The sequence below is a fragment of the Halichoerus grypus genome, chromosome 6 (genome assembly GCF_964656455.1).
Source record: "Halichoerus grypus chromosome 6, mHalGry1.hap1.1, whole genome shotgun sequence".
NCBI lineage: Eukaryota > Metazoa > Chordata > Mammalia > Carnivora > Phocidae > Halichoerus > Halichoerus grypus.
The window spans coordinates 166,705,135-166,725,048 of NC_135717.1; the positions used below are offsets into that span (position 1 = coordinate 166,705,135).

General features: G+C 43.1%; 1 protein-coding gene across 4 annotated transcripts in view; it reads left to right on the top strand.

Moving 5' to 3' along the window:
* HMGXB4 (HMG-box containing 4) overlaps positions 1 to 19,914 on the top strand; it is a 30,974-nt gene extending 11,060 nt beyond the window's left edge. For all 4 annotated transcript variants that reach the window (XM_036100208.2, XM_036100209.2, XM_036100206.2 and 1 more), the window contains 6 exons: positions 8,851 to 8,932; positions 9,917 to 9,981; positions 10,977 to 11,082; positions 11,740 to 11,909; positions 17,157 to 17,279; positions 17,768 to 19,914. In XM_036100208.2, the coding sequence (XP_035956101.1) occupies positions 8,851 to 8,932; positions 9,917 to 9,981; positions 10,977 to 11,082; positions 11,740 to 11,909; positions 17,157 to 17,279; positions 17,768 to 17,812 (591 nt within the window). In that variant the 3' untranslated portion in view covers positions 17,813 to 19,914. The remainder of the gene's footprint in view (positions 1 to 8,850; positions 8,933 to 9,916; positions 9,982 to 10,976; positions 11,083 to 11,739; positions 11,910 to 17,156; positions 17,280 to 17,767) is intronic.

Below are 19,914 nucleotides of genomic sequence, written 5' to 3' on the forward strand. Positions count from 1 at the left end.
GGATGGGATCGAGCCCCGCGTCGGGCTCCCTGCTCAGCAAGGAACCTGCTTCTCCTTCTCCCTCTGCCACTCCTCCCCGCTTGTATGCTCTCTCTCTCTCTGTCTCAAATAAATAAATAAAATCTTTTAAAAAATGGCTTAAGGTTTTGAACCTGGGCGCCTTGGAAAATAAAATTATAATCTCCTCCAGTGTAGGACTTATTTATAATTCCCCCATGTAGCTAGCAATTGCTAATAAAAAAAAAAGATACTTTGATTTATAGCAAAAATTTTACTAGGAATCAGTATTTGATCATGACTGTCCAAACCTGAGGTAGTCATACTAGGAATGTAATCATTTATTTATCCAGCAAGTATTTATGGAACATATACCATGTTTTTTAAAACCTGACCTATACATAAAAATTTCCTGTGGAGTTTGTTTTTTGGTTTTTGGGTTTTTTTAGAGAGGGCTCAAACGTATATGCGCAAGCAGGGGTTGGGGGTTGGTGCAGAGTGAGAGCAAGAATCTGAAGCAGGCTTCATGCCCAGCGCGGAGCCCAATGCAGGGCTCAATCTCATGACCCCGAGATCATGACCTGAGCCAAAATCAAGAGTCGAACACTTAACCAACTGAGCCACCTAGGTGCCCCATCCTGTGGAGTTTAAAAAAAAAAAAATCCTTCCCTTGGTTTTGTTTCAGTAAAAAAGAACTATCTAAAAGTCCACCAAAAGATAGAAGGGAAGGCTTCAGGAATAGCGTTCCTCCAACTACAGTGAGCAGAGATGGGAAAGCCAACTGGTAGGAATGCTGAAAGCCTCTGTGTGCCCTTTCTACTTTGGGTCCTATGACCAGGACTGGAACAAAAAAGACAAGCAAGAAGGATGGCTGGTTTCGGAGAAGATAAGTCAGGTTAGATTTTAAGATATACATGTCAGGAGATTCAGCATCTCTCAGGTTAAGTGTGTGGGCTGGGGAGCCAAACCACTTGAGTTCATTTCTTTTTTTGTTTTTTTTTAAAGATTTTATTTATTTATTCATGAGAGAGAGAGGCAGAGGGAGAAGCAGGCTCCCCGCAGAGCAGGGAGCCCGATGCGGGACTCGATCCCAGGACCCTGGGATCATGACCTGAGCCGAAGGCAGACGCTTAACCGACTGAGCCACCCAGGCGTCCCAAACCACTTGAGTTCAAATCCTGGCTGTGCCAGTCACAAACCATGTGCTGTTGGGCAGGTTGCTTAAGTTCTCCATCTAGAAAGTATGGATGATGACAGGCCTACCTGATGGGGTTGTTAAGGGTTAAATGAGGTGATAATAGATGTAAAAGGGTTTATTTAGGGCCACAGCGTGCCAAGGCCCTCTGCGGCCACAGCCAACTCACAGGGGCACCACTGGATATTTTAAATATATTAAGTTTTCAAGAGAAACAGCGGTATGTGGCATCGGTCGGACACCTTAGGAACCACTAGCTCAAGGTAATTCATGGTTGCAACATCTTATCCTGTTCCACTTCTTTCAATAATGCCATGTCTTTTCAATGCTGTCTGCCGTAATGGCTGTGGTGAAAAGCCAGTACCACATGAAAACCCACATGGGCACCCAGCTGAGTTCAGGAACTCTGGCTTTGCACATTCGTGAGCATCCGGTAAAAGTTAGTTGTTAAAATCATCATCGCGGGAGAAGTTCCAGAGAGCGATGGAAATGCAAGACCTGGAACTCAGTAGAGCGGTTGGAACTGGGGTGAGAGCTGGAGTGTTCCTGTGCACCAGATGAAATCCGTGAGCGGGGACAGGGAGGAGAGCCCAGAGCAGAATCTTGTAGGGCGCGCAGCTTGGGGCACCGGAGAAGGAAGGGGGGTGCAGTGGTGTGGGAGAAGAAACCAGAGAGCGGCCAGTGTCACAGAAGTGAGGGAGCAGATGGTTCGAGAACAGACTGGACTCCAGTAGAGAGGATGAGGAGCTCCAGTGCAGCAGGGAGAATGGGAACCACCCTGGCCGAGTCCATGCAGGAGTGAGAAGTGGAGGCAGCAGGGGCGGAAGTTCTCACTGGAGACTCTTTATACAGACGAGGGGACTGGGCTCTGTCTCTGGGGAAAAGTAATGCTCTCAGTGCTGAGTTTTGTTTGGGGAGGGGCTTTTTGTGTTTTTATTTGTTTGCTTGTGTGTTGGTTCGTTGTTGAATCCTGCTTTCTGAGAAGGAGTAGAGCAATCAGCTGGTAATACCTTGATGATGTCCCCTTTAAGATCATCCCAGTGGCGTGGGAGTCTTTGTATTGGAGGAGCAGGATCCAGTAACATTGCAAAGATACCTTACTTTGGGTTTTACTAAATCAATAAAAGCCCATTCACTACTATTCAAAATAGTATCCGTGATGTTGCCACTTCAGAGGCATGCCTCCAATTATCTGTATGTTTCCAGAACGTTCATGTTTCCTCTAAGCAAGCTGAGGCCAGCCAGGTGGCCTGGTATCTGGCACACTCAGACATTGTTGTTGATCAAGTGATACCCTGAAGTCTCAGCTATAGCTAGACTTGTGATGGTATTACACACATTCTCCCTCTGGTAAAACCAAAGTTGAGTGACAATAGCGATAAATGGTAAAAGTTAGTAGCTGCCATCTAATGTGTGCCTGCTCTGTGTCTAAGGCATATGACATCCTAGGCATTTGGCATCTCTAACGGTCTTCACTGATAGGTATCAGTAGCCCCATTTGACAGAGGAAGAAGCTGAGAAGAAAAGACACAGAGCTGGAATTTTAAATAGAGGTTTCTTGAACCCCACTCCCATAGTCTTTCAGCTATACCACATGGCCTTCTAAAACTTCGAGAGATGGTCGTCCAGTGCCGTGTGTCTTCGTCAAAGCTAAAAGTAGGTTCTGGGTCAAAGGAAACCGACGCCATGTGCTAGTGTCTGAGATCCGTCCCACTGAGACATACAGACATTGTTTCTAAGTCGAAGAGGCAGAGTATGATGAAGTGCAGACAGCTTGGGCTCAAGTACCACCAACTCGGTCCTTGTTCTAGTCTGCTGCTACCAGCTTTGTTCTTTGGTGATGCTTCCTCACAGCTCACTTGTAAAGCACAGTTGTTTTAGATTAATAGCAGATACACAGAACACGCTCCACACAGGGCCTGGCCCCATAAATAGCCGTGGTTACAATTACTGTTTTTTATCCCAAGTTCTTCAAAAGCATAAATATGCTTGAAAACATCTTTTTAAAGCCTTTTTCTCATCTGGTCATTTCGCATATTAGACCAAGCAAGGAGACTATGCTTTTATGGTTTTGTTTTTGTTTTGTCTTGCTTTATAATATAATACCTACCTTGTAGGAAGCAGACTCTGCAGTTATCTCACCTGTTTGGACAACCGTGAAGATCTAGAAAGAAAACAGGGTCTGCAAGGAGCAAAAACAAGTTTCCTGCAGCTCTTATGAGCGCTTCCTGGGCGCTGGGGAAAGGAATGCTGGCCAGAGATGAGTCACGTGACCTCCCTGCCCCTGTTCTGTTCTTCGTAGAAGAGCGAACTAGCACCCAGCCTATGGATTCACACTCTGCCCTTTTCACACACAATTCTGAGACTTTGTTATCCATCTAGTGCATATTTCTTCTGCACTTAAGTTGTGCCGGGCACTGGCCAGGTGCTGTGGATTAAAGATGAGTAAGATGCCATGCCAGCCAGCATCCTGTCAACTCAAAGAGCACTCTGGGTGTAGGAAGAGAGGTCAGAAAGTATTTCAGTGAGTCGAGCCTCAGCGCAGGCATGTGCGGAGTGCCGAGGGAGTACAAGGGAAGCCTGGGTTGTCAGAGGTTTCCTCAGGCGGGCCATATCATCTGAACCGAATCTTAGGGCCAAATAGGAACTATCGGGTAGAAATGAAGAGTAGGTATTTCATTTGAGGAATGAAAGGTGTGTGTGAAGGTACTGAGATGCCAGAAGGCAAAGGATGTTCAGGGAACCACAGGAAGTCCAAGCGACTGAAGTAAAGCCGGCAGAAGGTTAGAGTGAGCACGTAAAGGCGGGAAGAGTTGCTGCCGGCCTGCCTTCTGGGAAAGGGTTGTGGAGCTGAGTCACAATTAGTACATTACGACAAGAACGGCTATATCTATGGTTTGCAGTATGTTCTAAGTGCTGCCCTAAGTGTTTTATCAGTGAATTTTCATAGGAACCCAATGAGGTGAAGACAGTATCATCTCCATTTCACAGAAATAAGCTCGAAGAAGTGAAAGAACCTGCCCAGGGCACCCTCCTGTTTCAGGGGCAGAGCAGGAATCTGAACCCAGGTTTTTGTGATTGCACAATCTGTGCACTTTCCACTGTACAGAAAGGTTGTTTAAATTATATTCAGTGGTGTATTATGAGAGATAACAGAAGTATAGAGTATGTTTCAGAAAGATTTCCATTCAGAATGGTTCAAATAAAAGCTTTGGTGTGAAAACCTTACTTCTCTGGTACCCTTTCCTTTAGCCAGATCAGATTTAGGGATCTCAGTCAAGTTAGTTCAGAAGAACATCAGATGGTATCATGGTTACAGGTACGGGCTCTGAAGCCAGACCGCCTGCATTCAGATGCTAGCCCTGCCACTCCTAATACATACGACTCTGGAGCTCAGTTTCCTCATCTTTAAAATGGCAGTAATGGGGCGCCTGACTGGCTCAGTCAGTAGAGCATACAATTCTTGATCTCTGGGTTGTGAGTTTGAGCCCCATGTTGGGCAGAAAGGTTACTTTAAAAGATTTCTAAGTTTGAGGGGCGCCTGGGTGGCTCAGTCGTTAAGCGTCTGCCTTCGGCTCAGGTCATGGTCCCAGGGTCCTGGGATTGAGCCCCGCATCGGGCTCCCTGCTCCGTGGGAAGTCTGCTTCTCCCTCTCCCACTCCCCCTGCTTGTGTTCCCTCTCTCACTGTGTCTCTCTCTGTCAAATAAATAAACAAAATCTTTAAAAAAAAAAAATTTCTAAGTTTGAAAGATAAAATGGCAGTACTAATGGAATTTACCTCATAGGGTTATGATAAGGTTTAAATGAATTTCTACAGATAATGCTTTTATACAGCATCTCCTACATAGTATTAATATCAATGAGGCAATTGGATTCTTGTCATCAGCAGAAGAAAGCCAGTTTTTTGTGGGGTTTTTTTGTTTTCTTTTTGTTTTATTGGGGGGGTGTGCAGAGGGAGAGGAAGAATCTTAAGCAGGCTCCACACCAGCTGTGGAGCCCTATGCGTGGCTCAGTCTTATGACCCTCTGAGTTCATGACCTGAGCTGAAATCAAGAATTGGATGCTTAACCAACTGAGCCACCCAGGAACCCCTTGTTTTTGTTTTTGTTTTAAGGTTTTATTTATTTATTTATTTTAGAGCAAGAGACAGCTTGTGGGTGTGGCCATGAGGTGGGGGAGGGGCAGAGGGGGAGGGAGAGAGAATCTTGAGCAGACTCTGCACTGAGCATGGAGCCCAACACAGGGCTCAGTATCACGACCCTGAGATCATAACCTGAGCCAAAACCAAGAGTCTTAACCAACTGAGCCAGCCACCCAGATGCCCCAAGCCAAGTTTTATTTTTAAGATTTACGGGTTATGTTTTGCCTTAGGCTCCAGATGTTTTTTATCCTTTAAAAAATGTTCTTAGACTAGAGTTTTGAGTGGGCTTGAAGAGGGATTTTCATCAGATTGTCAAAGAGTTCTATTGTCCAAGACTTGAGCATGACTGCTTTATAAAGAGCATTATTAAGAAGTTACTCTTTGAACGGTCTTGATATTGTGGTATATGTCATCAAACACTTAAAAGGAGCTTCTGGCTGCACAATTACAACATTGTGAGTCACACTTAGTAAGTGGATTTGTTGGCAGTCATTTGCTACTAATAATAAAGTATCCAAGTTTTTGAAATATTACCTTTGTATTAAGGGGAGTCCTGTTACTCCAGATGTAACCACTGTGATTCACTTGCAATACTGTGTGTTTTCTTGCATTAGAAAGTCTAGAGTGGAATTACGGGCCTTGTCTTTGGAATCATGTAGAAATGTTTTATATGCAAAGAGATCATCCATTATTTGTATATTTCTAACTACTAAACTACATTTAGAAAAATCACTGTACCCTGGAGAAAGTTGAACCCTTCAGTTTGAATTCCCAACTTTCAGTCCACAGAGGGGAGTTGCATTTTGCACAGTGGTTAGGTTCTAAGATCAGCACATAAGGTGAGGATTTTAAGTAGTCCAAGTTTCCCTGAAAATCCCTTAGGAAGGCCGGCTTCACAACGAAGGCTGACAGACTCTGAGTCCGACAGAATGTCAGCCCAGTGCAGCTGGTTTCTTCTTAGCACCAGGTGAAGTCATTGGCGTAGGTTCAGGCGCCATAAAAATTATTTTTTTTAATTATGTTAACTACAAATATCAGAATCACATTTGAGTAGTGAGTTGCACACACTAAGAGGGACCTATAGGAACTATCTAGGGAAAGCAGATTTATGCTGTTTGTCACACTACCTCCAAAAAATAGGTTCGTGGAATCACCCAGACTAATCAGTCCATCCCTCTCTCTCGCAAATGGCCAAATGTAGAACTTACATGAACTCCCGTCTGTGCAGCGCCACTCCATTGTATCTGGGGCCCAATAAAGGGGATTTGAAATAATCAAACCTTAGTTAGAACCCTTAGAACATTTGTGGATATGCGGCTGCTCCTAAATTAATAACAAAGATGCAGCACCCAGAACTCACTTCTGTAGCATCTCAAAACAGGACTGGCTTCACCAGAACACCAAAAATAGGACCTTCACTATTCAGATGAAATGGTTAAAGTAAAGGCCTTGCTGCCGTTTTCTTTATCTGGTTGAGGTCAAATGATTTTACCCTATATCCTTCACCAACATTCCTTATTTAAATTAAAAAAAAAAAAAAGGCTTGTATTGGCTTTTTGGAGGGAATAGAAAAGAACTCACAGTAGTTTTCCATTGTAGCCTAACAAATTAGCACAAATTTGGTAGTTCAGAACAACATCCATTATTATCTCACGGCTCTGTAGATCAGAAGTCCAGGCAGGGCTCCACTGGGTTCTCTGGACTCTTACAAGGCTGTACCAAGGTGTTGGCCGGAGTAGGGTTCTCTTGTGAGGCGAGAGGTCTTCCTCAGGCCGTCAGCAGCATTCGGTTCCTTGCAGTTGTAGAACTCTTGGCAACTGTTTTCCTCAAGTTCAAGGCCAGCAGGAGGGCGTCTGCTGTTGTGTCTCATCTCTTTCAGGGGCTCATCTGACTTACCAGGATAAGTCAGGCTTACTCAGGATGCTCTCGCTTTTGATTAACTCACATTCAACTCTCTGGGGACGTGGGGCGCCTGGGTGGCCCAGTCGGTTAAGCATCCAACTCTTGATTTTGGCTCAGGTCATGATCTCAGGGTCGTGAGATGGAGCCCCACATCAGGCTCTGCACTCAGTACGGAGTCTGCTTAAGATTCTCCCTCCCTCTCCCTCTCCCTTCCCCCGCCCACTCGCATGCATGCTCTCTCTCTCTCAAATTAATTAACTAATTAATTAATTAATTAAATCTTAAAAAAAGAAAAAAGGTCAACTCACTGGGGACCTTAACTACAGCTGCAAAGTCCCTTTTGCCATATAACAACAATCACGGGAGTGATATCCCACCATATTCACCAGTCCTGCCCACACTCACCGGGAGGGCATTATGCAGGGTGTGTACACCAGGGGGCGGAAATCTTGGGAGCCATCTTGGAATTCTGCCCCTCAGAGAAATAATACTGTAATAATGTTACCAAGTACCTACTGAAGTGCCAGATACTGTTTGATTAATTCCCACCTCTGGGTTAAATGGTATTATCCACGTTTCACTTACCAGGAAACTAAAGCTCAGGGAAATGAAGCAGTTTGTGTTGCTAATAAGTAGTGTGGTCAGGATTCTAACCTAGATCTTGTGGCATCCAAAGCCCAGGCTCTTTCCATTTTGCTATATTGCCTTGCTAAATCCTGTCACTCTTCCCTTCCTGCTTGTGGAGGTGTCATAATACAGTGAAGAATAAACATGCTTCAGGTAGCAAAGCAGTTTGTTGAAGTGAGAGAGGATCATCTTACACTGACTACCAAAGAATTGTCTTCAGTTAGTTATTTACTTCTCACATTGGACCACAAGAATGTGAGTAATAAAATAATGATAAACTACAAGTAATAGGAAAAGCAAGATCAGGAAACTTAGAAGACTAGAAATCAAAACCAGAGGAACAAAACAAACCATAGATTTGGCTCTTGGCTTTCTGGTCCCAAAGTAAAGGGAAATTGGGGCGCCTGGGTGGCTCAGTTGGTTAAGCGACTGCCTTCAGCTCAGGTCATGATCCTGGACTCCCAGGATCGAGTCCCACATTGGGCTCCCTGCTCAGCAGGGAGTCTGCTTCTCCCTCTGACCCTCTCTCTTCTCGTGCTCTCTCTCTCACTCTCTCTCTCTTAAATAAATAAAAATCTTAAAAAAAAAAAAAAATACAAAGTAAAGGGAAATTACATGGTTCTTCTTTTCAAAGACAAGAAAAATAACCCAGGAGAGGGTATAAGGTTTTCTCAGCATGTAGTTCTCAAAGAAACATGTAACATGGGATTGTATGTAGGAAGAATGAATGGCTTTCCAAGTAATTATCAAGTAGTTGCAGCAACTTGAAAAATCTAAAAATCATTTAGCATGTGATTTTATTAAATAAATATAATTACAAATGAAATATAATTAAAAATTATCCTGTTTAAGAAGCTGGTTAGGGGTTTAGAACTCTTCCCTTGATGAAAAAGTATAGGTCTCTTTTCTGTTTTGTAACCATGGATTCAGGGTTACCCGACTTGTGTTCTAATGAAGTCTTACCCTGTTCTATTTTTGTCACACTAGCCAAAAAAGAAGAACATGTCAGCCTACCAGGTGTTCTGTAAAGAGTATCGCGTAACCATCGTGGCTGACCATCCAGGTATAGGTAAGAACATTTCCGATCTTCAGTTTTGTTACTTTCCATTTGTATCTCTGCAGCAGTGCAGTTAATTCAGCCAATCAGCAGGCAACTTCTTCCTATCTTTATAACACACATCTCATTTTTCCCCTCGGTTCTGAAGTCACTTTAGATTTTGTCTTCATCCACCCCATCCATAAAAGAGATAAGCTTTCTGTTTATATCTCTTAAACTGATAAAATGGGAAACTGAGTAAGATTAAATGTTCTGAAGCGTAGTACATAAATCCTCGGTTGTTTGTTTCCAAGATCCTACAGCTGACCTTTTCCTTAATCTGGCCCTTGGGTGTGAGTTACAGCAAGAGGACTTACATTGCTCATATTTGTCTCTGTGTCAGAAGTTAGTGAGGTGAGAAAAACACTCCGCCACAGACCTTGACAAGTCACTTCACCTCTACAAATCTCATTTGCCTAATGCGTACGATAACTTCCCAACCTGCACATCAAGGTTGTTGTGAGGCACCAGGAAGTACCATAAAAGATCTGAGTGCTTTATAAAGCATGACCTTGCCGTACAAATGGAAGGGCAACATTGCGCATCTAGAGGACTGCTCGAGGGAAATTCTTTGGTTCTGTGCTCTCAAAACTCGGTAAAAATCTGACAGCTTTTATCAAATTTTACAGAACATGTTTTCTTTAACCTAAGTTGATAAGCTCTGTAAAATGAGATCAAATTAAAAGACACCAGAAAGATGTTTAAGGGATAATAAATCCCTAGAGAATAGATGTGTGAGAATTTGAGCCTGTCTCATGACCACTAAAATAGCCCCTTCACTCCCTAGATAAAAGAATCAAGAAAAGTGATGGGGTTTTAGTTTGGTTTTCTGAAAGAACCTTGTGCTATTTAAATCTGAGTGGAAAATCCTTTTTCTAGTTTTTGCTCTTATCAGTCTTCTGTTTGGTTTATAGTCAAGCCTTTACTGTGTTATGTTTTTTTACTCTTTTATGCCAGATTTTGGGGAACTTAGTAAAAAACTGGCTGAGGTGTGGAAGCAATTGCCAGAAAAGGACAAACTGGTGAGTACACTTCCTTACGAACACTGTTTTCATTGCTTTATGCCTTCCAAAATGTGTCATTCTCCTATAGCCCATCCAGCCAACAGTGAAAACAGCGGGGGAAAAAAAAAAAATCACAAATCAATAGAAAATGGTTTTGCAGAGGGCGTTAACACTGGCTGGTGCCAGTTTACTCTAGTGAGGATTCAGCTACAGGAAGGCTATCTTTTCTAGCCTCATCTAGTTATTTTCCACAACCTTACATTTGAGCCAAAAGACGACCTAACTTGGGCAGTGATTAAGGGTGAAAAGAGAATCTAAAATCAGCCCTTTCCTGCAAACAGCAACTGGTGAGACCAGATCTGAGAATGAAGAAAGGTCACCTGCCTCCTGATTACTGCCAACCGTAAAAGTACGGGCTGTGCTCACTAGGTGAGCTGGTTGCAGGTCATCATCCTCACCGGCTGTTATCAAATAATGTACCCCACTATCAACAAACCAGGAAGGCAATGGTAACTAATCCTATCGGAATCATTCCCAGTCACTCTCCAGTCAGGTGATGTGAAGGTGGTCTGGGAATTCATCTGGGTGAAACGAAAATATTTGTCACCCAGGTTAGGTTATTTTTTGTTCCCATTTCCGTGTCATTGTCATCCTGCAATTGGCGTTGCCAACCAGCAGGTCGAAAGAACTGTTTGAACCCCATGGACAGCGTACTGAGCCACTTGTTTACCCCATGATTTTACATTTCGACCTTCGAGTGATCTCAAAATCCATGCCGAGACCTGCCTGTTAGCACAGAGGAACGTTTAGAGTCTCCACTAAGATATCACGGTAGTCAGCATCTGAGGCCTGCCTGTTCAGTAAGCTTCAGCTTCTAAGTTGCTGTCCAGCCCCTGCCCTCCCCCCTCCAGGCTTCCCTTTTTTTCCTTCACTCTCCTCTCCCATAACTGCTTTCCCTTTTATGTCTTGTTGTTTCATTTATCATAATTTGTTTGGTCCTGATCTGACTGCAGATTTGGAAGCAAAAAGCTCAGTATCTGCAACACAAACAGAACAAAGCAGAAGCTACAACTGTGAAAAGAAAAGCATCCTGCTCAGAAGTTCCCGTGAAAGTGAAAGGTAGTGACTGCGACCCTCTCTTCCCTAGAGCATTGTGAATCTTGTTCCTTACTAGGAATCGGGAGAACAGTCTGTTCAGAAGTGGATCTTGATACCCAGATGTTATTACCGAATATTACAGGTTGCAAAAAAAATTTAGAAAATGTGAATCAGAAGTCAGCAAACTTTCTGTAAAGGGCCAGAGTAAATACTTTAGGTCTTGTGGTCCATACCGCACTCTGCTTTATTTTTTTTTTTACAACCATTTAAAAATATAAAGCCAGGGGTGCCTGGGTGGCTCAGTTGGTTAAGCGTCTGCCTTCGGCTCAGGTCATGATCCCAGGGTCCTGGGGTCGAGTCCCGCATCGGGCTCCCTGCTCAGTGGAGAGCCTGCTTCTCCCTCTCTCTCTCTGCCTGCCTCTCTGCCTGCTTGTGCTCTCTCTCTCTCTATCAAATAAATGAATGAAATCTTTAAAAAAGAAAAATAAAAAATAAAAATGTAAAACCATTCTTAGCTCACGGGCTATACAAAAACAAGCCATGGGCCAGATATGGCCCACAGTCCATAGTTTTGCTAATGCCTGATACAGCTCATAAAAGGGGAAAAAGCGGGAAGAACATTTTTGTGGTGTTCCAGGCCATAGGCAAGCTTTATCTCTCTATTTCATCTGTTCTCAGCTTCCTCTGCAGGAGTACTGTCACCCCAAAAAAAATCCCCGCCCACTACCGTGCTGTTGCCGTCCTCTCCAGCCAAAGCCCCTGAGACAGAGCCCATTGATGTCGCTGCTCATCTACAGCTGCTGGGAGAGTCCCTAAGCCTCATTGGACACCGCCTGCAGGAAACTGAGGTGAGTATGACTGTCAGCGTAGCTTATTTCTGATAGGATGTGAGTCCGTTTACTCCTTCCACGTGCATCCATTGAGCAACTACTGCTGTGTGCTAGAATATGCCAGGTGCTCAGGAGACAGTCACAAAGAAGATATATGCTAGTAAAAACATCTAGAGATTTGGAATCTTCCTACTGGCTCTCAAAGTTTACGCTTACACCATCCTATTGAACAATGGCACAAAAAGGAGTTAGAATCTCCTATAACTTTTTTTCCCGGTTTTTACTGAGATAGAGTCGACATATGATCCTGAAACTCATTTTGATTTTTTTTTTAAATGACATGGGAAAAATGAATACAAATCCCTTGGAAGTTTCAATCACTTGTACTTCTAAGATGGTTTGAATTTTTCTGCACATTTCCAGTAAGGTCTCGGAGAGACAGAGTAAACTGTATAGGGGATTAAGGGTGCCTCTACTACTTTGAAAATAGGTAGCAAGGGGCACCTGGGTAGCACAGTTGGTTAAGCGTCTGACTCTTGGTTTCGGCTGAGGTTGTGATCTCAGGGTCTGAAATCGAGCCCCACATCGGACTCCGCGCTGAATGCAGATTCTGCTTAAAACTTTCTCTCCTTCTCCCTCTGCCCCTTCCCCCGCCCCCCCGGCCCACATGCTGTCTCTCATGCTCTCTAAAATAAATAAATAAATCTTTAAAAAAAAAAAAGAAGAAGAAGAAGAAAGAAAAGAAAAGAAAATAGGTAGCAAATAGGGAAATTGAGGTTCTCAAGCTCTTCATTACTCCCCGTTGAATTATACAGCACTGTGTGCCCTAGGGAGATCTTTGTCCTTTTAAGCTTCAGTTTCAAAATCACTTAACCTGCAAAGCTGTCATGTTCCATTTCTATTACCATATTCAGTTTCTAATCATATTGCCCCCCTGGCTAACACAATAGTGTAGTATTTCAGTTTTCCACTGGGTCCTAATAGGACATTCCAGCAAGGAAATCAGTCTCAGCTGCTAAAGCCATTTCTAAGCTGAGAAATCAGTGTAGGAATATAAAACTATTCACTTGCTTCTCTGTGGAAGTCAAATTATTATTCAACAAATAAAATGGCAAAAGCCGCAAAAGATGAAGGTTATCCAGGTTTTTTGACTAATTTCAATAACTTAGCAGATTTCAAAACAACTAGGGTATTTTCATATAGACTCAGATATTTAAATAAATATAGATATTTCCAGAGTAAAATATTCTGGGATCCTTATTTATTTTTCATATTTAGTGATTCTTAGTTTCCTAAAAAGTTAGAAGTTAAAATGATTTGTTTTATGCCCCTTCCATATTCCACACTTCCCCTGATATTTCCATTTAGTTTAGCAAATATTTGTTGAGTACCTAGATATTATTCCAAAACTTGGGGGAGTAGAAAATCTGATGCTCTTCCTGATGGTTTCCTGATGATATCATTAGGAAACTTAGAGTCTCATTGGAAAGGTAGAGCATATACATAATCTGCAATTAAAACAAGCCAGCCTCGGGGCGCCTGGGTGGCTCAGTCGTTAAGCGTCTGCCTTTGGCTCGGGTCATGATCCCAGGGTTCTGGGATCGAGCCCCACATCCGGCTCCCTGCTTGGCGGGAAGCCTGCTTCTCCCTCTCCCACTCCTCCTGCTTGTGTTTCCTCTCTCACTGTCTTTCTCTGTCAAATAAATAAATAAAATCTTTAAAAAAAAACAAAACAAACAAAAAAAAACAAGCCAGCCTCTATGAGCAGCTGCTTGGAGAGAGTTACACATACATGTGACCAGAAGAGGGAAAGACTTGCATAGGTTTTCCAGCCACTTTATTTTATGTAACAAATGGTCTTACCGAGATCTAATTCACACACTGTAAAGTTCACCTTTTCAAACTCTAGGATTTAGTGGTTTTCAGTATATTCACAGAATCATGGCCCCATCACTACCTAATTCCAGAACATTTTTGTTACTCCCAAAAGAAACTCTGTACCCATTAGCATAATTCCCCATCCCCCTCCAGGCCGCTTTTTCCCAGACTTCAGTCACTTGCGTATATCCTCACGATTTTGCAATTTCCTTGCACCACTCACACTGTTATTTACCTTATATTTTTATTTGAATAAATCTATCCATGCTTTCACAATGATATCCTTGATGTCACAAGTCTGAGATTCTAATATTTTTCTAATATAGTACATCCCAATGGGTATGTCAGAATAATTAATGTACACCTATATGCCACCTGAAATTGCATACTATGCTTTAAGGAACATTGATTTCTACAAGTCACTCATTTATAGATTGGATACCAGGAGCCTACTAAAATTAAGTGACTATTACAAGTTGACACACTGTGGCAGAGCCCAGCATGCGTTGCTCCTAACCCTGTCTCCCTCTTTGCTCTATGCTCACTGATGCAGTGAGAGCAGCTAGAGAACAAAGAGAGTTAGGGGGAGTCAGGAGAGGTTTTGTCAAAGGGAGGTACTCTTCTAACAGGGCCTGAAAGGATCTGGAGGGTTTTGTCTCATGGAGACTTTGGAGAGAGACCTTCCAAAACCAGAAAATGGTGCACATCTCTGTTTCTCGACCTTGCGGTCTTCTGCAGAGATGGATGAAAGGAGCCCCACTGGGGCCGTAGACCCCACTCCCACTTTAACCAGATCTTCCAGCTGTTTTATATATTGGATTCCATATCAGGGTTTCTTTTAAGTTTTTTTTTTTTTTTAATTCCAGTTAGTTGGGACGCCTGGGTGGCTCAGTTGGTTAAGCGTCTGCCTTCGGCTCAGGTCATGACCCGGGGTCCTGGGATCAAGCCCTGCATCGGGCTCCTTGCTCAGCAGGGAGCCTGCTTCTCCCTGTGCCTGTCGCTCCCCCTGCTTATGCTCGCTCTCTCTCTCTCTCTGACAAATAAATAAAACCTTTTAAAACAATTAAAATTTTTAAAAAATAAATTCCAGTTAGTTACCATACAGTGTAATAGAAGTTTCAGGTGTACCATATAGTGATTCAACACTTCATACATCACTTGGTGCTCATCACAACAAATGCACTCCTGAATCCCCATCACCTATTTCACCCATCCCCCTGCCCACCTCCCTTTTGGTGACCATCAGTTCTCTATAGTTAAGAGTCTGTTTCTTGGTTTGCGTCTCTCTCTCTCTCTTTTTTTTTTTAAGGATTTCATTTATTTGAGAGAGCACGAGCGAGAGGGGCTGAGGGAGAGGGAGAGAGAATCTCAAGCAGACTCCACACTGAGTGTGGTGCCCCGACATGGGGCTCGACCTCAGGACCCTGAGATCTCAACCTGAGCCGAAACCAAGAGTTGGATATTCAACCAACTGAGCCACCAGGCGCCCCATCTCTCTCTTTTTGTTTTCCCATTGCTCGTTTGTTTTGTTTCTTCAACATCAGGCTTTATTTGAAAAAAGGGTTTTACTACTAAAATGATGAAAATCTAGAACATCCAACGTGTAAGGTGGAAGAAGGCTGAAAATTAAGGCCGTAGCCCAAATTACAGAAGGCCTTGGATGCTCTCAAATGTTTATACTCTGTTATGGAGGAACTACAGGGATTTTTTTTTTTTTTTTTTTTTTGAGTAGGGAGGGATGTGATCAGAGCTTGCATTTGGTTTTCTCTGGAAATATCTTCTATTTCAGATTGGGAGTGAAAAGAGACCAGAACTGGGGAGACGTTATGTAACAGTAATGCAGTCCAGAAATGACAAAGATTTGAATTAATTCAACAAATATTTATTGAGGGCTTACTGTGTGCAGAACACTAGTAGTTCTTGAGAGGATATAAAAAGGAATAGGACATGATTCCTGCCCTCAAGTTGTTTATAATTCATTAGGAGAGTCAAATATAAAATATTAGCTATAATTAACTATAGGGCAAAAGTAATGGAATAATACTATTAATTGCTAACTGGTTGACTACTTCCTCAGCCAGCTTTGGTTCAGGTGCCTCATGTGGATTCTTTCATGTAATTCATACCGCAGCTTCATGGGGCAGAATTTGTGTTCCCCCTCTTCTACAGAAGAAAAAAACAGACTTAGAGAGACTAAGTAACTTGCTCTGGAGTTCAGCCCCAAGTGCTAAAACAGAGGCTTGAATTTGGTGGCACGACCTTGAGGTCCAGGCTAATCTTAACCCCTTGCTGCACAACCTCCCTTGGGAGGAGGAGAGGGAAGCCTCCTTAGGACAGGGGGAAAAAAGAGTCAGTAATGGCAAGGCCTTGAGACTGGATAGTCGTGTGAGTGGTGGTGACTTTAGCAGAGAAGGGATTCTAGGAGGAGAGGAGGTGATTTCTCTTTACAGCATGTTGAGATCTGGAAACACAGTGAGAGACCTAGCAGGCAGACAGAAATGCAGTTTGGGAGACGAAGATTTTGGTAATAATAATAAGAACTACTGATACTTTTTGAGCATTTACCATGTAACTGGGACCATCCCAAATACCTTATACCTTTTATTTCCCTTAATCCCCTCTGCATAGGCTCGTTGACAGCATAGGAAGCATCTTGCCCCAGGACAGAAGCAGTGAGTTGGGGACCCAGCAGTCCTGAGCCCAGAGCTCATTCTCTGAAGGACTGTGCTGTGCTGCCTCCCTAGATGCCATAGTACGCCAGTGCTTCTGGATAAAGCAGATGATACCAGAGCTGGGCAGGCACACTGGCAGCAAGCAGTCTTATTTCTTACCTATTTGAATCACAGAGAGAGACATTATGAATTGTGCAAGATGTTAAAATTTGACATGAACTCAATTCACTTCTTTCTGAGAGTTAACAGTTCAACCCAGAAAAGTGGTATCGTCAGCTATTAAAAAGCCACGTAGGTGGAGAAGTACACGTATGTGTGTGTCACATGTTAGTTGGGTAGGGCTGTAGAACTCTCATAGTTATCACATTTGAGCTATGCTCGTGGAGTTCATAAGAAAAGTACTTTTGCACACATGACCTCCACAAATCTTCCCAGGAGCTCTCCGGAGTAGGTTAGTCTAAGTGACTGACCTTAGGTCGCACAGAGGGTAAGGGGGTTGGGAATATAGAAAAGGAACCTGGGAACGTACTGTAAAAGTTTTCTTTTTAAACAACTTACAGAGTTTTCAAAGCAGATACCTTCCCATTTCTGCTGCAAGTTGCAGAGAAGTGGCAAGACTTCAAGAACAATGTGAGGAAAGCGGCCAGAACATGGAGGGCGTGTCAGGAGTGGGACTCAAGTTACAACCCGCTCTCCCTTACTGCTCTCCTTTCAGGGTATGGTGGCTGTGTCCGGCAGCTTGTCAGTGCTTCTGGATTCCATTATCTGTGCGCTTGGCCCCTTAGCCTGTCTGACCACACAACTACCTGAACTGAACGGCTGTCCCAAGCAGGTCTTGGTGAGTTTTCCTTGGATTTTTTCAACCAGACCCCTCGGGAGCCACAGAGGTCCTGCCTTAATGAGCTCTGTCGGGCACAGGCTCATAGGCTTCCTGGCAGATGGTGCTCCCTCTGTCTCTTGGCCCACAAACACGGTACCGTATTGCTGAGCGCAGACCATGCCTTCAGGGCAGCTAGAAATCCTGCCATTTCCCTAAACAGTCCTTTGGAGGGAAGCCTTCTTGCCCTCGAGGGGCTGCAACGCCTCTGTGGCCTAGTTGCTCTTCTACACACAAAGAAAGTACCAGGAGTCTTCTGCCTTTTCTCCGAGGATCAATGGGAAGAGCCAGCAGAGAGGCTCCTAGCAGAGCAGACAGCAGGGTGCAGCTCCCGCTGCTTTCTCGAACGCTCGGTTTCCTTTCTCATCTCTTGCCTCTGAACAAAGAAATAGGTCTCGGGGAACTAGGGTAAAGTACTCTTCAGCTGAACCTTTTCCCTTGTTTTGCAGTCAAACACACTAGACAACATTGCTTACATCATGCCTGGACTGTGACAGCAAGGAGTCCCGGGACAGAGACCTTATCCTCCCCCATTGCTGGTTTGTGTATATATGACTGTTCCAGATCCCTTCACTGGCCTCCAGGTGTAGGTTTTAAATTTTTATATATATACATATATATATATATATATATATATAATGTACAATATATACATAGGACTGCAACTACTTTGCTTTTAATAATTTTATGAAATGGCAAAGGTTTAGCCAAGAAGAAACCTTGGCATGAATATGGGCTTGGGATTCTTTTTTCTCCTGTGGTGGATAAATCTGCCTTAAAAATCAGTGTAACTTGGGGGCTGGGGGCTTGTTCTGGGTGCCAAGGGCATCTCTTTATGGACAGCTAAAATGTGATTTTTTCCAAACTCAGTTGTACCTCCAGACCCATCACTGACCATTTGCCTTACCTGTCTTACAGTCGGAAATGTAATAGGAAAGATTATGGGAAGATGCCAGTTGACTGAACGTACAAAGCCTTTCAACTTAAGTGACCTAGATAGGAAGTGATGAAATCGTTCCCATCTTACAGTTACTACAGTGGCTTAGGTGAACTTCGTAGGGGGTTCATTCCCATTCCTGCTCTACAGGTGTCCGTGTCTCAAAATTTCTTGTAATCATTGGTACCATTAGCAGCCTCAGTAGGGGCTAAGGAGTTACATGAGCCCCAGCAGCATAAAACACCTTGGAGAGGGTAAAGCTGTTATTGCACAAGTTGAATTGCATATATTGTGAGCTGACCCAGAATATTCCATCTACAGAACTAACTGCTGATATCTTCCATCGGCAGCATTAGCTCAGTCACTGAGTCCTCAAAGGTTTTGCTGCTTAGTTGCTTGATGGTTGGGGAAGATGAACTTTGCCCAGCATGATTCTTGGGTTCATCCTGTTGGCTCCCCTGGTGGGCAGATAGATACCCAGTGTTCTGCATTCCACACATAACTGAATTGCGAAAGAAAGTACTCGATTCTCATGTAGGTTTATTTATGTGCGCGTGTGAATGTGTTTTAATTATGTGTATTTAACTCTTTAAAATCTCTTAGATTTTAATTTATCCTGTAAATTTCTGTATATATAATTTAATAACAAAAGCCTCCACCAGCAACAGCATGTGGAAGATACAGATTTGTCATTTCTTCCCTCCTTCTTTTCCTCTGGTCTCCTCTGAGAACTTCAAATCATCTACATTTTAAGGTATCGTGCCTCAAAAAGGAATCATTATGTCAGGATTCTAATTCTTTATAATTCAATAATGTCAAGAAAGCAAAATTAAAAGGAATGTTACCATTCCCAGCTGCCCACTTTTCCAAAGAACCAGACTTTTGCTTCCCAGTTCCAAAGAAGACAGTTGAGCACTTCAGGGTTGTTATTCAATCTGGTGTGAGATTCCCTGCCAAAACCAAGCTCCGGGGTAACTGTGCTTTCTTCCCCTGGCCTAGACGGAGCACTACAGCATCAGAGTAGATCTTTGAGGACCGTGCAGCCAGCCTGCATCTGACTTAATCCCTTCCCTTCTCCCCACCAGTGTGGTCACAGGGCTTTGTTTCCTGATGGTACTCTGGCTGCTGATCAGCCCTCAGCTCAGAGCAGTTGTGAAGTTTAATTGGGGAAACAGAAGGAAACGGGTATGTTTGGGAACCAAAATCAAGAAGAGCCGAAATCTGGGTTTGATTTCGTGTGTTAGACCCTGTGCCACGCCTCATCCGTACCCATGGAAGTTTCCTGTTTGACACAGGGTATATCAACAAGGGGCCTTGAAGACACAGATTAGTACGGAAGAAGTCAATCCTACCCTTGTCATTTGTGCACATTAATGAAATCCTGATGAGGACCTGCTTTTTGTTTGTTTGTTTTCCTTTAAAACCCAACCCTATTGTATTTGTATTTAAATTTGTATACATTTGTATAATAATCTGTACCTTGTGGTATTTGGTACTACTAGAGGAAAAACTTTGGATTCAGACCTTCTTGCAGTTTTTATATCATTGTTTTATTTTGTTTTTTAAATAAATTCTAGCGGTTTGATCCAAATCCCATTACAGTTGTATAAAGAAATAAAATTTTGTACTTATATTATTAAAAATCACATTTTTAATATT